We start from the raw sequence: 15,849 nt of genomic DNA, 5'->3' as shown, positions 1-15,849 counted from the left end.
TGCACTTCAAACTCAAACTTGCAGGTAGCCTGGCAGCTTGGACTCTTGCTAAATCCAAACAAGGGTGGACCAAGCGATAATGCTTATCCAAAAAAATATTTCTATGGGTTTAGCTGTGTTACTCACATGAAATTGACTGCTCCTCCACAGATAGATGCTGCTGTGGGGCACAGATGGGGATAAAGTGTTTTTCAGAAATCTCAGCAAACACATTTAAAATCCTCACCTCCATCCTGAGCCAGACTTGCTAATGAATAAAATCCTAAGCCTGAAGACTGTGTGTGTGGAATGCAGCCATGTCCTGCACAACTTCAAGTGATTTGGGAGCAATCCTTTGACTTTCACTTGGGCAGATTTCCATCAGAGTTGCTGGGAACTCAGGTTGAGCCCTGACTGCAGTGCTGCCTGTGAACCCAGTGCAGGTTTCAGTGGGGCCTGGCTGGGCTGCCCAGCCCTGGGGAAGGGTCCTGCTTTGGTGCAGGCACTGGTGGCTGCAGTTCAGACCATGCTGCAGTGAGGGGCTGCAGGGCTGGTGTCCGTGAGAAGCAGCTGGGAGCTTCCCCGTGAGTGACAGAGCCAACAGCAGCCAGGCTCCAAATGGGGCACTGGCCAAGGCTGAGCCCTTCAGCCATGGTGATAACACCTCAGCCATTGCAGGAGAGAGGAGTAGCTCTGCAGGTACCCAGGTCAGTGCAGAGAGGAGGGGCAGGAGCTGCTCCAGGCACTGGAGCAGAGATTCCCCTGCAGCCTGTGATGCAGAGCATGGTGAGGCAGCTGTGTCCCTGCAGCCCATGGGGAGCAGAGACCCACCTGCAGCCTGGGGAGAGAGAGCCCCATGCCATGCAGCTGGATGCCCAAAGGATCTGTGGGCTGTGGGAAACCTGCTGGAGCAGAGTCCTGGCAGGACCTGTGGCACAATGCAGAGAGGAGCCCAGGCTGGAGCAGGTTTGCTAGCAGGATTGTTCCCAAAGGTCTGTGCCCACGCTGGTGAAACTCGTGGAGGATTGTCTCCCCTGGGAGGGACCCCATGCTGGAGCAGTGGAAGAAGGTGAGGAGTCCTCAGGGGATGGTCTGGCCACAGCCCCCATTCCTTTCCTCCTGTGCTACTGAGGGGAGAAGGGAGAGAAAACCACAAGTAAAGCTAAGGCTGGAAAGAAGGGAGGGATTGGGGTAAAGTGTTTTCAAGATCAAGGTTTTATTTCTCATTATCCTACTGTGATATGACTGTTAGTAAATTAAACTAGTTTCCCCAAATTGAGTCTGTCTTGTCCATGATGATAACTGGTGAGTGATCTCTCCCTGTTCTTACCTCAACTCATGAGCTTTCCATTATATTTTGTGTCCCCTGCCCAGCTGAGGAGAGCAATGACAGAGTGGCTTTGGTGGGCACGTGGCGTCCCACCCACAGTCAACCCACCAGAGAGAATCAGCTACCAAAGCATCAAGAATCACAGTCATTCACACTGACTCAGAAAAACAATCAACAGGGTTTGAAACAAGAGGTTCACTCTTCTCCCCTGACTATGGAATGCCTGCATCTGGAAGCAGTGACAAGTATTTTGAATTGTTTGATGCCTTCTGGAACAGAGGAAGAATAGGTTATAGTCTGAATTCTGTTCAAAATGTTTCTCCCTGTTAAAACAGTGAAATTATTAGAAATTTCTGTCACTCAGGACAGTGCCTGAGCTGAGCAATTTTAATCTTTATATAGCTACAGTAAATTGCAGAAACAGAGCTCTGAAGAGACATCCAAGCTTGCAGTTCTGCCATGACAATGCAACTCCAGAATCTTGGCAAGCAATCCTTGGTTTCAGAAGACAATAGGTAGCAGCAGCTACTGGATATTGAAACTAATCCAGGCACTAAAACATAGTAAAAAGAAGCTGGACAGTTACCACCACTCATCTAAAAGTAAGGGATGATGCCAGTGGATCTGAATGTGCTGGTTGGACTGATTTCATTTTCCCTATGCAGGTAAGCTCCACTACCACAAAGAGCCTGCTTCAAGACAGGAAAGATCATTTAGAGCTGAGCTAAATCCATTTTCAGTTACTACAGTAAGTACATCAATTGCTCTGAAAGCATAAAAGCAGGGAACAGCTTGTTTTATTTTACTGCACAGATACACTCCTGAGTTAAGTCTTAGAGGTGTATTCTCTCTGCAAAAGGAGAGCAGGCAGGAGGAACAGATCCATATCTGAAAGGTAGTTCTGGGTTTGTGAGCTTACCAGGTCAGTGTCATCCCAGGGGCAAAGAAGAGCCCCACACAGGAGCAGAGGGTTCTTGATTCAGCTTCTAGAGATGCAGAGCCTCCTTCAACACGTGCACCCACCCCCTGCCATAGAACTGCCAGGGCAGGAAATCATTCACCCCTGAAAAGAATCCCTGTCCCACTCATGGCAGTGACTGGCTAGGTTACAAACAAGGGCACATCACCTTCCCCAGACAGGATCACCTGCAGTAAACCTAGGGAAACACAGACCCTTGCACAACTTATATATATATATGTATCTCTTATATATATAAGTTTTATTTGTGTATACATTGATATAAATAAGCACGCCCCCATACACACACACACCCCTGTAACACAAAGCACAGAACACACACACACATACAGAAACATTTCAAATTATGCTGAACTGAAATCTAAGAATATAATTAAGAAATCATTAGAAGGTTTAAAAATTGAGTTAAAAAACTATTTAAAGTGTCTTTAATACTTAAGTTCAAGTAAGGGCCAGAATGACCACAGATTAGTACTGATAAAAAGAGCTGGCATTAATTTCCCATATTATGCCAGAACTCATGAGTTACTCCTCATTGTCAAACTCATTGTCATTTCGCCATCAATGCACCTCCCCATCTAGAAAGGGTTATTTTAGGAAACAGTGATTTCTCAAGACTTGGGTTACAAGCAGTATTGTTTAGGCACCCTCAGTCATAAACTAATCCTAAAAACCACACACACTTAGAGTATCAGGAGAGAACTAGCAGGACTTAGACATCCACACCCACAGTATTCAGTGGCACAAACAGTAAAAAAGGCAGTACTGGAGATGGAGGATGGGAAGGTGACACAGTGGTGGCCTTTAGAACAGCAACATTTACCTAGAGTGACACTCCAGTACACCACAGATGCTCCATATTCAGGAGATATGGAACCATGGTGGCATTTCAGAGATGACTGTGGGTGTAGTTTGGGATTCAGTGGCAGCTAAAGCTATTGTTTACTTGTGCTCCAGGGTGGTAACAAACACCTCTAAAAACACTGCAAGGATTATTTGGGATATTTAGAATGGTAAAAACCCTGGTACCAGCGTCTTGTATCAGAACTCACTTTATTAGAATGTAAATGTAGTGTACAAACACCAAATCATTTTAGCTTAACTGTTTAATGGACATTCACTATATAAATGACTAGTGATTTTAAAGATATCTTGAATGAAAGATTTTTTTTTTTCCTTTTGTTAAGATTATTCCCTATTTTTATTCTGATAGAAGACTCTGAAGATTACTGGTACCTTGGTGTGTATAACCGTGAGTCAGCACACAGGCACACACACACACACACACACACACACACACACACACACACACATCTCACTGCTACATCAAGAGCCTCCTCAACAGAGAGCCCCAGCCCTGGCACAGGGACCTGGACAGCAGAGAGATTCTCTTTGTGCATTTCGGTGTCACCATCACCACTCCAGTTCCACATTTATGGCAAATCAAGATGGTCTTGAACGTAAGAACAGCCCAGCCCTCACCCTCTCTAAATAAAGCCACGATTAAGTCTTGAAATTTCTTTGTTTTTCTGCTGTTCAGCTGTGCAAATCCAGGCAGATGTGCAGACTGCAAAGCCGACTTCAGTCTCTTCCAAGCCCTCAGCAGTGCGGGGTGATCACACGGAGACGACGACGTCGAGGTAGAGTCTGTCGTAGGACTCGCGGAAGCACAGGATGAGCAGCAGGCTCAGCAGACACGACCCTGGCAGGCACCAGTTGAACCAGGAAAACTCTGTGAAGCACAACAGACCCACTCAGTTACCAAACGTGCTCTGTGCTTGGAGTGACCAAAGCTTGGACTGATGGCAGCTTTGAAGGAAATTGCTGTGTTCTGACAGAATCCTGACAGCTCTTGATCGATCAGTGGTTAACATGGTCTGTGAGCCTTCTCCATGGACACCTTAATTATCCATATTTATATATTTATAACCAATGCCTCCAGCTAATGTAAATCCTTCTTACTCAACCTGCCAATGTAGAGAACAGGGGAAAAAATAAAATCTATCATTGCTAATGGAGAATAAACCACTTCCAAAGACTCTGCTCATTAGTCCCTTGATTTCTATGGATTGAGAACTAAAATTAAAAGCATAGGAAGAAACTGGGTTTGATTTTGAATCAAACTGCTACATCGTATAAGGAGGGAAAACCAATTCCTCAGAAGAAACTTGTGCATAATACGATCAATTCAATTTAAAAGTCATTGCAAAAACAGGTTCTCAGAAGCCTCTTTTCAGCTGCTCTGAAACAGCTAATGTGCTGCTCTTAAAAGCCTGTGTTCTGGACTCAAGAAACCCTTTAATCTGAGATTTGACTAATATTATCAGATGGATTAACATTTTTTTTCAAACAAGTACAACACAATTTTCTTTTTTAATGTGTTAATTTACTAAAGAAATATTAATTTTACTTATTTTTTTTTTAAATTTCCATTGTTATTATTATTAGTAGTAGTATTTTCTCTTATTATTATTAATTTAATTTTACAGAATCTAAGCTCTCCCTCCAGGTCTGAGTTAATCAAAATCAAGGCTTCATCACTGCTACTTTCTTAAATCTGTAATTTATATTGCTGAAAGAAAAAGTATGATTTATTTTGAACAATGCAAAGGACACCAGTCAGAAATCCTGCAAAATCAACCTTCCAAAACCAGTAACTTTCAACAACACTCTCCCTGATTCACCAAAAATCTTTATGGATTTGTTAAGGCAGTAATATTATTAAAATCATAGTAAAATTTTCCTAGGCTTGGAGAAGACTGTTGTGGTGTTATGTGATGCCAGAATTCAACAGGCAAATGCTTTGCTATTATTTTCCTTATAACATTCTTCCTTAATTGGATTAAACAGACTTTAACTAAAATATCCTAAAAAATGAAATTTAACTTGGGAATCCTTCATGTCTTTTTTAATCTGGAATTTGTGACAGCACTGGTGATGCAGGGAATGCATCACTCATGTGAAGCCAAAGCTCAGGTTCCTTTTGGTTTCCCTTGGAAGTCCCTGCAGAAAAGGCAAAACCTCATCCAGAGGCTGCAGCTTTGGGGCACAGCATGAGCAGCAAGGCTGAGCTTTAGGAAGGTTTGCACCCCCACTCTGCTGGCTGAACCAAAATCTTCAGTGCACTGGAAAGCTTCCAGGGTTTGGGTCCTTTACAGAATTTGCAGTATCAGTACAAAGAGAAAAAGAGAAATTGGAATGAAAACTACTGAAGATTATTTGGCTTGAAAGGAAAATCCAAGGGAACAAGACTCAGAATTTGACTGAGTTCTGATTTATCTGTAAGCTTCTTAAATGTCATTAGAGGATGTATTTGAATCAAATGAAAGCAAATGATTAAGATCATTATCTACCTTCTAATGGATTTTTTAAATCAGAGAAGCCAATAGCACCCCGGCAATGATCCCCCCCAGTGACCACACACTCTTTCCTACTTTCTATCAAAGAATGGATTTTCCTATGCACAAATTACTTTATTTTCTTTGCTTTTGAAGAAATAGGGAAAATATTTTAAGTGTATGGGTATATCAATTTCAGATTTATCCTAACCTGCATTTACTGATATCTCATAGGGAAAGAAATATGAGAGACAAAAAATGGTCCCAAATACCCTATTTATGGGGGAATGAGTCTATTTTACTGTAGTTCTTTCATCAGAAGTGAGACACCATATCCCCATCCTCATTTATTATGTAATGCCAAACTCTGAAAAAATTTTCAGAATATTCTGTGTCATCTGGCTCAGGTACAGATGTCAGAAACAATAGTATGTGTGAACAGAGTTCCAATCAATTATCAAAAGCATACTTTAAAATGTAAAGACTAGCTCTCACACCACCCAAGGCTAGCCCACATGACATTCAGATTTTACAATGATTCAGCACCAGTATGAAAAAATTAAATTATTTCTCTCCATTTGTGTTCACAAGCCACAATTTGGAACACGGTTGTCAGCCTGTCTACAATTTCCTGGCAGAAAGACAAACCATGCTGAAAAATTGCCCCAGGTTGAAACCTTGATAACTTCTAGCAGAATTCAATCTCAAATTTGTCACTCTCCTCTTAGCTATAAAATACAAATCTTAGGAAGGAATAATACATTAAAACTCACATTTTCTAAAGGTTTACAAGTGTAACACCACGAAGCAAATGTTTACCATAATGATAAAATACAAAGAAAGGCATTAATAAGGATCACTTCCCTTTGAAAGCATGCTGGGTTCTTATTGTACACTTAGAGTAATAATATGTATTATAGTCTACTAAACACCAAGTTGTTAGTTATGATTATAAGTTAGGAGGACGCAAATAATACTTGAGAGACAAGAAAGTCTGAATAAATTGACAAAACCATGAAGTGAAATCCTGTTGAACTGGATTAGGCCATGGGATTACCCAGAGGAAAGCCTATTCTGTCTTTAAGCAGTGCTCAGATCTCTGACCCACTGAACAGCTGGCTTTAAATGGGGAATTTCTGCCCTGCCCCTCCTGGGCAGCACAGTTCTACCCAAGAGCATGAGGTCTGGTGAGCTTTACTGTGGTTCTGAGCACCCACAGTACAAACATTATTAATGGCCACATTGCCCAGGCCTTTATAAAATATGGTGACACTGTGTACCTTGGTGGTGTCTAGCTACAGCAAATTCAAGTAGAATTATCTTGTATCTAAGAGATTTCATTTTTATAAGCATGCATATAGAAAAGAATAATTAAAATTCTCCTTCCTTGCTTCCCTTGATTAGATTCAAACATTTGGTTATTAACAGAAATTGTATGTGCAAATCCTTCCTTTTACTGACAAAGGTATGTCCTTAAGGAGAATTAAATCTTTCAAGTGGCTTATATTTCTTACCTGTATGGTAAAATGTGAGGAAAAACAAAAGCACTCCCATGAACACATTACTCAAAAAGGTGACAACTCCACAGCTTATTCCTTCTGGAACGGGGTAGACTGTCTCCACAAAGAGCTCAAAGAATATTGGTACGCTGCTGTTGAGGAATATACCCAGCAAAATGCAGGATGTGTACAGTGTAGCTATGACAGAAACAAAAACAGTTATTAATTTCATGATGGTGTTTCTCCCCCCTATTCAGAGCTGCCAAGAATACTAATATCTGAATGACCAAAATATGCATAATCTTATTTTTATCCTCTGTGTATCAAAACCAACATCACACTCCACTAGCTTTAGGAAGAATGCATGTGTTGATTTGTGAAAAAAAAAAAAAAAAAAAAAATTAAAAAAATCAGAAATACTGATTGATTTATTTATCTATTTAAACAGAATCCATGAAGATACATTCAGTGATTTGGACTTCACTTGTAAGTAAAACAAACAACAAAATTATGAATGCAAAGCATCACCTACAGTTTGATTTACCTCTGAAACAAACAGAAAATACTGTCCTACACACAATTAGGATAGGGAGCAATTAATGCACCAAACTGGAAATGGACATGGATTAATCTTTTGACTTAGCTCTAAAGGTCAAAACTAATTTTGCTTCCATTTTACAAATAAATACTAATGATCTACCAGCTATCAAGACATTAGTATTCAGCACAGCCTGAGCTGTAACATGTTGAATCCCTCCTGGCTTCAAAAGGAAATGAAGGGCACCCAGCTCCTGACAGGAACGGGACAGATTTGATAATGCAGATTATTTGCTGCTGTACAACAAATTGTTTTCCTTGGACAAACCAAGAGAAAATTGTGACATTTCTTCAGCAGCCTCAGCTATTTTGTTCTACAATTTCTGCCAAATATTTCACAGTTCTTAATACAGAAGCTTTCAATACCTATATTATCATTTAATAAACATATTATAGCTATTTCTGGACAAAAAATCAACTTCATAAAACTTAACAAAAATTTAGTATATATTTAGAAATTTAAGTAAGTTTTTTCTTAGTGCTGTCTTGGACAGAGAAGATTTCCTGACTTGCAACCTCATTAGCTTGAGGTTACTGACCAAATAAAAAGAAGAAGAAAATTATCAGAAGGGTTTAAATAACCAGAAAACTATGGAATAATTTCTTAGGTTCCACCAAAATACAAAGAAAACCTAAAGAAAAAAATTTCAGATTCAAAAGTGTTATTAAGTCACAGGTAAATTATTTATAGTCTTTTCACTGCAGTGAAAAGATTATATGGTACAAAATCCTTAGAATTTTTTTCATATAAATATATGTGTACACATTTCAGTTTAATTTTCACTCTTTTGTCTTAGAAAGGAGAGAATGGAAATAGCTCTGCTTCATCTTTTGTTAAGCACTGCTCAAGCTTTCAACTGAGAACTGTTAAGAAGCAGGAAGTGTTCAGCTTAACAAAAAATTAAAAAACAGCTTTTTAAAACAGAAAAAGTCATAGTAAAAGAAATAAAGGCATTAAGAAACAGAAAGGGCTATCTATCATGTCCTCCACTTCATGTGGTTTGTTTCCAAGGCACTAGGACATTTCTTTCTCAACAGAGGACTTGTCTGGGCAGGAAAAAGGAGGGAGAGCTGGCCCTGCTGTTTTGAATACACCATAGTACTCTGAGCTGTTAAGAAAATCAAATAAACCAACCCTCTGAAAAAAAAAAAAAAACAACCAAACATGGTAGCTTTTCCTACTCTTGAATTTTCCTGTCATAAACTGCAGAATAAAGCAAACAAATTGATGCAAGACATGTCCAGGAGTTGTCAGAGAGGAAAGAAAAAACCCCATGTAGTATTAGGATGTTCTTCCTAATGCACTCCTCTAGCTAACACTGAAGACCTGATTCCCTAGTTAAAAGATCCATAGATTTTTTCTGGAATTCCTCACCAGTATTTAAAGTTTCATGAGCCACTCTTTGAACTCCCATTTACTTCAAACACTGCTGCATAATGCTCTAACTCTCTCTAACTGCTGCTGATTGTAGCCAGAATATCACACTCAGTGGTTTGAAATTTTTGTATTGGCTTGAGAGACCAACACATAAATGAAATAGAAGAATCTCTTAAGAGAAATGAACATCTGCCCCTTATCACACTCAGCTGAAGATGTCTGTAAGATAGACTTGTAACTTCTAGAGAACATTTTCAGAACCTCTTCCAAAGAAGAGAAGGTGGCACCCAGCTCTAATTCTGTATCAGAAACTCAAACAGTGGAAATAGTTGAGAAGCTGCTGAAAGCCATAACAGGACCATTGAAAGTGGAGCAGTGAACAGTGTCAGAAGCAACACCTCTACAAGAGGCCTAAAACATCTTGGGAAATCATGCCTCTGAACACAGAAAATGTCTAGACATATAATTGTCAGAAACCTAGAGTCACTGAGATGAAGGCAAAAATTAGCAGCCATTTAAAGACTTCAGATTTTGTTTAACACAGCAGGTGCCAAGGTTTCCATAAAGGAGCAGAAGCCTTTAAACCAGATTTGCTAGTTTAAAATAAGCCAGTTGAATTACATCATTGCTCACCACTCACTGAAAGGTATTAAGATGACCAGAGCACAATTGAACAAGGGCAGTAACTCACCTTTCCTTGTCATGACACTCACACAAACACACCTCACACTTCCACACTGAGAGCAGCAAAGCAGCTTCAGCATCACCCCTTGGCTGCCCCAAAGTATTGCCTGCCTTGTGTGCACACCAAGAGCTGCCAGCTGAATACCAGTGACAGCACCTCAGCTGAGATCACAGGTAAAACTCTGAGATCACTGATAAAACAAGGTCTGTGTGTACAGATACAGGTAGGCACATCTTAGGAATTAATAAGCAGAAATACCACAGCAAAAGGCCAGACAGAATATAGGATCCAGTAGATGCCAATTTAAGTTCTAAGATCAAATGGAAATGATAGCTTTCAACTGGGAAACCACAAGAAGCAGCTCTGAAAATGAGAGAAATGTGCACATCTGAAAGTCTTCTTTAAATGGTATATATTGTAGTGATGGGAAACTGCTTTTTATTTCGTGCATCTCTAAATCACCCAGGGTTATCCTTATACAAATGAGCTTATTCCAGTAACTTGGTAACTGAGTCACTAATCAATGGTCAAGAGGCAGGAACTCAAAGAAAAGATATGCAGTTTTAGAAAAACAAGTTGCAGAAACAAGTAAATTCAGAGATCAGAAGTTTTTGTTTTTTATTTCTCATACTAAATAGTGTATCTCATATTCCAACTTGTGAGTGACAGCATAGTAGGGAGATACCATCTATCTATTAACAGGGACCATTTGCTTTCCATCACAGAGACCTTGTGCTGAATGAACACAAACAATTACCATGATTTTATACTGCAGAAGAACAGCTGCTGAAGTTACAGCAAATGTTCTTTCAATTAAGACAATCTTAATGACAGTCATTGGAAATGAATACCAGGATCTGAAAGCACTGACAAAAACAAAAAAAAAAAAAAAAAAAAAAAAAGAGAGATGATTCACCAAGAAGCTAACATGTCCTAAAGAATAACAACTAACTTGGATAGGCATACACTGGAGAAGTGTGTCGTGCTACTGCTACAAAAAAAAAAAATCACTTTTTCTTAGGAAAAGGAATTATTTAATTACCTGTGAATTTACATGCAAAGTTGCATATCCAAGACAATGGCAGTTATGGACATCAACAATGGAACTGGGATAGGTTTCTTAAAATACGACATTAATTGAAATGGTTTAAAATATGTTTGTGCATTAAGCAGCTATTTCTCAGATTGATCACTCCAAAAAGATCAGCAAAGGCAAAAAACCCATCCAAAGCACAGCTGTTTGAGAAACTGGCCAGGAGCTGCTGCAGCAGGAGGCCCAAGCCATGTTTCATCACGTCATGTTCATGCTTGAGGTGTGATGTAACCCTTGCTATTCCCTCAGCATTCACTGTGCTGGCCAGGAAGGAAGCAGGGAATAAACCTGCCTTGGTAATAGCACAGGAATAAACCTGCCTTGGTAATAGCACAGGAGATGTTACCAGTTCAAAGACTTGGGACTGATGGTGATACAGCACCTTAGCAGAAAGAAGAGAAAAAGTGGAAAGAAGGAAGGTTTATCTGGCTTATCTCCTACAGGCCTTCAGTGACTGGATGGCAAACACATGCCCATATCCCAGAAAAAGACTTTCTCTCCTCTCAGCCACAAGCTGTGGCAAAAGCTTTCTACTAATACAAAAAAAAAAAAAAAAAAAAAAAAAAAAAAAAAAAAAAAAAAAAAGGGAGGGGGAGGGAAGATAGGAATTCAAGCAGGGAAGTGATTTCAATAACAGCCTTCTCTTGGTGTCCTCAGATGAGCTTGCAATGCAGCAGGAGACTCAACTATCTCTGACATAAAATTTCCCAGAATTTTCCAGGATGTTCTGCAACATGTTTAGCAATTTACTCTTAAATTATACAATCACTAAATGTATAACTACAGAGCCTGATCCAAACCCAAATGAAATTGATGGAAGGACCTCAGCTGATATGACCAGTTCTTATCAATCATTGGCACATGTATCTTGGCTGACTTTTAACAAAGAATATGAAATACTACAATTTTTAAAAAAATAGTTTTCAGGTCAAATTGCACAGGAAATGCTGTATCAAGTGCAAGCAAGTGGTACAGTATCTCCTTCCAAAGTCCTCTGCCAGAATCTCTTGAACTCTGTACATTTTGTAACAGTTCTCTTCTGAGACACTCTCAGCCAAAACTCACACAAATTTTATACAGATAAACAGGAGAGTAAATACAATGGAATATATTCTCTTGGGAGCAGCACACAATTTAAGGCAAAACATATGGAGATCTAGGGCACTTTGTTATTGCCCATTATAACCACAGCCCAAACAGTAAAGTGAAAGGATAATGCCTCATGTGAATGCAGGCTTTGTTGACTTTAGTGCTTCAGTATCCCCATGACCAATTTGAACAATTCAAGTTAGTTTCAGCCAAAATCTGAAGTCCATTAAAGTAGAATGAAATCTTCCTATGATCTAACTCTTGCTACTGGTCGTGGTAAGAAAAGTCATGGAAGAAGTAACCTTTAATTCTTCCATGAGAAATGTGACTCCCTTAAGGTAAGACGGTAAATTTTACTGCAATTCACTTATGGGAATGAAAAAACACAATAGAAGAAAGATGTCTCTGTAGTGCACATTTATAAGACCAATATGTTTCACTGCCTGGATTTCCATTCCAGCATGCACTGATCAAATTGCTATCTCATGATATAGTTTTGAAAGTAAAAATCTGATCAACTTTGATTTAGTTGACATTCTTCTCATGAGAAAAGCAAGTGGAACTGCTTTGAAAGCAGAGCAGTTGGAGAACTAAGAAGTGAAAAAATTACTGAGTAAGCCTCAAGAAATGAAAGAGGAGAGGGCTGGAAATGACACAATAATTGAGGTTTGCTATCAATGGATATTTAAAGTGCCCAGATTAATAGATGCTCATCCCTGAAATGCTCTTCCCTAATTTCAAGTATTGTATACTATTGAACACTGTTTTTTAACATAAACTAACCCCCTAAATTAGTTCTTCTTCAAATACTTTTCTATCTGTGATGTTAAAGAAGATGTCAGTAAAACAAAGGTCATTATTCCCATTGTATGAGTGGGCAAAGCACAGCAGGAGTCAGGGTAATGTTTTGCCCACAGCCCTAAGCAGGTTAATGTTTTCAGGCCACTGTTTTATCCTCTGGGCTTCCCAGCCTTACACACTTAGCAAGCACATCTTGTTTACAGTAAAGAAATTAAACAAATAATAAACCAATCACTCCTATATTATTAACACCTCTTTTTTTCTGTGCTTTGTAAATGAGGACAGAGAGACACGTGTTTATAATATCCAATCTGCTGAACCTGAAAATAAAAGTGTGGGCTGCTTAACCTAAATATAGTCATCAACTTGTGGAGTTGCCTCTGTATTCAGTGTCTAGTGCCATGCAGCACTAGAAAAGATTTTGTAAAGCAAACTTCTGCTGCATGTGCTCATAAATATTAGAATATTCTTGATATGCTACACTGAAAACATTCAATCTGAGCTGCGAGCAACTAGTGTTGCATATCAATTTTTGGAAAATGCTACTATTTGTATCCAGAGATCCTACCAGCAATACAAAATGGCAAGATACTGAAACTGGCAATACAATGCCTTACACAATTACTTTGGGTCGAAGTATCCATTGTACATAAATTCACATAATGAAGTTCAGTACAAAGCAAACTAACAATGAACTTGGCAAAGAGAAACAGATCAGCAGCTGCACTGGGAATTCAATGGAGAAACCTATTTTAATGCTCAATGTGTACATAAAATTGTCTTTGAAACTGAAATGCAAGTAATATACATTAAAATTAAAATTTCTTAAAATAAAATTCAGGCTTGCATAAAATATAAATGAATTCCAGAATCAAGGTTTTTGGACAGCTGTGATTAGCTGATGAGAGGTGTTTCAGACAGATGATACAGTAGCTGGCACTGTATCATTATTGCCTTGCTTTCTTTTTCACCCCACACTGACTGTTATAATTCATATATACAACTCTGAATGCAGTTTTTAAAAAGTCTTTTGAATATAAATTAAGAAGTCAGCAAATGACACAAAACTTGTCTTTCTCCATGGCAGGAGGAAAAATTGAGGGTATTATGCAAATACAAAGCAGCGCAGGCATTACTCAACACAAACAATGCTAAACAGTACAATTTAAAACCACAAATGCAGTCATTGATTTTTAATATCTGCATTAAAGGTCTCCATTCTAAGTAATTACATTTTGTAGGAAATATCTTTAAATTATGTTGTGCCTATTTGAAAGGAATTAGGAGAATATTATACAAACAAGGTGAGGAAAATATATTTTGCTGTGACCATTTTTTCAAATACCTTCCCTTCCTCATTATTTAAACCAGATATTATTAAAACTGATACAAAGAACATCCGTTAAAAGAGGGGTTTGGTTTGCTTTTATTTTAAAAACAAATATTTAAGAGATTTTTTCTTAAAATTTTAAAAGATGAATGGGGAAAAGCCCCACAATGATGTCTGGTTTTGTTTTGCACATCTTCCATTGCTACAAAAAGCACAGAGAATAACTACTTGGAAGTCCACTGTCAACACCTGCCCACTGATATGCAGAGTGACTTCTACCTTTACCAGCTACCACTAATCACTTCCAAAAGCTGGTAGCCCACAGCCTGCATTTGACCTCCTAGATTTGTACTCCAATACACTCTACATCTCAAACTTTTAATTAAAAGGAGAAGAAAAAAAGGAAGTTCATCCAAATCAATTCAAATGTACCGTTTCTCCCAATTACTGTGAATGCAGAGGTCATCATCATGTTGCATCATTACATTGAGGAATAATCTAGCATGAAGTCCTATAAATTAGCTTAAATAGCTTGTGTGTTTTCATCCATAACAGCATATTTCATAAAGATATAGCACTGCTTTTCTGTGTACAAGGAACTAAATTGAACACGCACATTACATCTATTTCCTAAGAACTTTAATGAGAAATGCCTGATACAAACCTTCCCCCACCACATATCTATGAAATTTAAACAAAAGAAAAAAGAGATCTTATTTTCTGGCTGCACTCTGATGCTTTAGATTACCTTTTTTATTGTTTTGAGGAATGCACCACATTACAGGCACTTCTATTCAAAACAAGCTTGTATTTTAAAAAGGGCTCAGTATTTACAGTGACATATATAAGAGAAGCACTGACAGAAAACACTGATATATAAATTACAACAATCTAAGGAATCATCCATTTTAAGATAAATGGTAATTGCATAAAAAGTACAACCCAATCCCTTTATTTGAATCAAGGGATGGTAGTTTAGGAGACTATACATCAAACCTCAAATACCTTACCTACTTTTATGTCCTGACACCTTTCCAAAAAGACCAGCACAATGCACCTACATGCTACAAACAAATATAGAACCCATGTTGCATGCCAAATTCTTTACAAAAAATCCCAATAAAATAAAATCAGAGAGCTCCATCAGTTTTGTTTTGGAGCACTGGCGAGTACGTACATAATGACTTTCCCCTCTTGAAACGTCTCTGCTTCATTCTTATGCATAGACTTGAAGGGTCATTTATGTGTTTGGCTTGTTGCATCAATTTAGAGGATAGAGTTACTGTAAAAATTTACATTACTGCAGGCTTGTAGTGATGAAACAGGCAAGCACGGGGAAAAAGCTTTTATTGCTTTTATTTTAGATTTGATGGAAATGTGTAGTCATTTAGTCTGACAACAGCCATCATGAAATTTGATTTGTTTATTGATTAAATTATGTTTTATTTAAACAGAATTTTTGAAAGCACTGAAATTTCAAGATAAAGCACAAATTTGACCTATCTATCCAGATGGTGTTGCTCCTGAATTGATCATGTATTTCAATTTGCTGTACCCACTTTCGTTTATAGTTGTGACATTTGCAGTGCACCAAGGACACTTACTGAAACTCAAACTTCATTTGAGTAAAACACTACTCTATATACCACTTTCCCCACCAAACTCGTTTATTAAAAATGAGCAAAAAAAGTTTTCATTTCTCCTAGAATGCATAAACTGCTTGTGACAAAGATGGCACTTTATTTAAAATA

The 15,849-nt window shown here is 38.4% G+C and overlaps 1 protein-coding gene across 1 annotated transcript in view; it reads right to left on the bottom strand.

Moving 5' to 3' along the window:
• Positions 1-2,512: 2,512 nt before the first annotated feature.
• SLC49A4 (solute carrier family 49 member 4) overlaps positions 2,513-15,849 on the bottom strand; it is a gene marked incomplete at its 5' end in the record, with an annotated part of 61,166 nt that continues 47,829 nt past the window's right edge. Inside the window, 2 exons of the mRNA XM_079310514.1 lie at positions 2,513-4,020; positions 7,141-7,323. Of these exons, the coding sequence (XP_079166640.1) occupies positions 3,905-4,020; positions 7,141-7,323 (299 nt within the window). The 3' untranslated portion in view covers positions 2,513-3,904. The remainder of the gene's footprint in view (positions 4,021-7,140; positions 7,324-15,849) is intronic.

The sequence above is a fragment of the Erithacus rubecula genome, assembly GCF_903797595.1.
Source record: "Erithacus rubecula genome assembly, chromosome: 8".
Classification (NCBI taxonomy): Eukaryota; Metazoa; Chordata; class Aves; order Passeriformes; family Muscicapidae; genus Erithacus; species Erithacus rubecula.
Note: the sequence above shows the minus strand (reverse complement) of the source record. Positions and strands in the feature narration are given on the sequence as shown.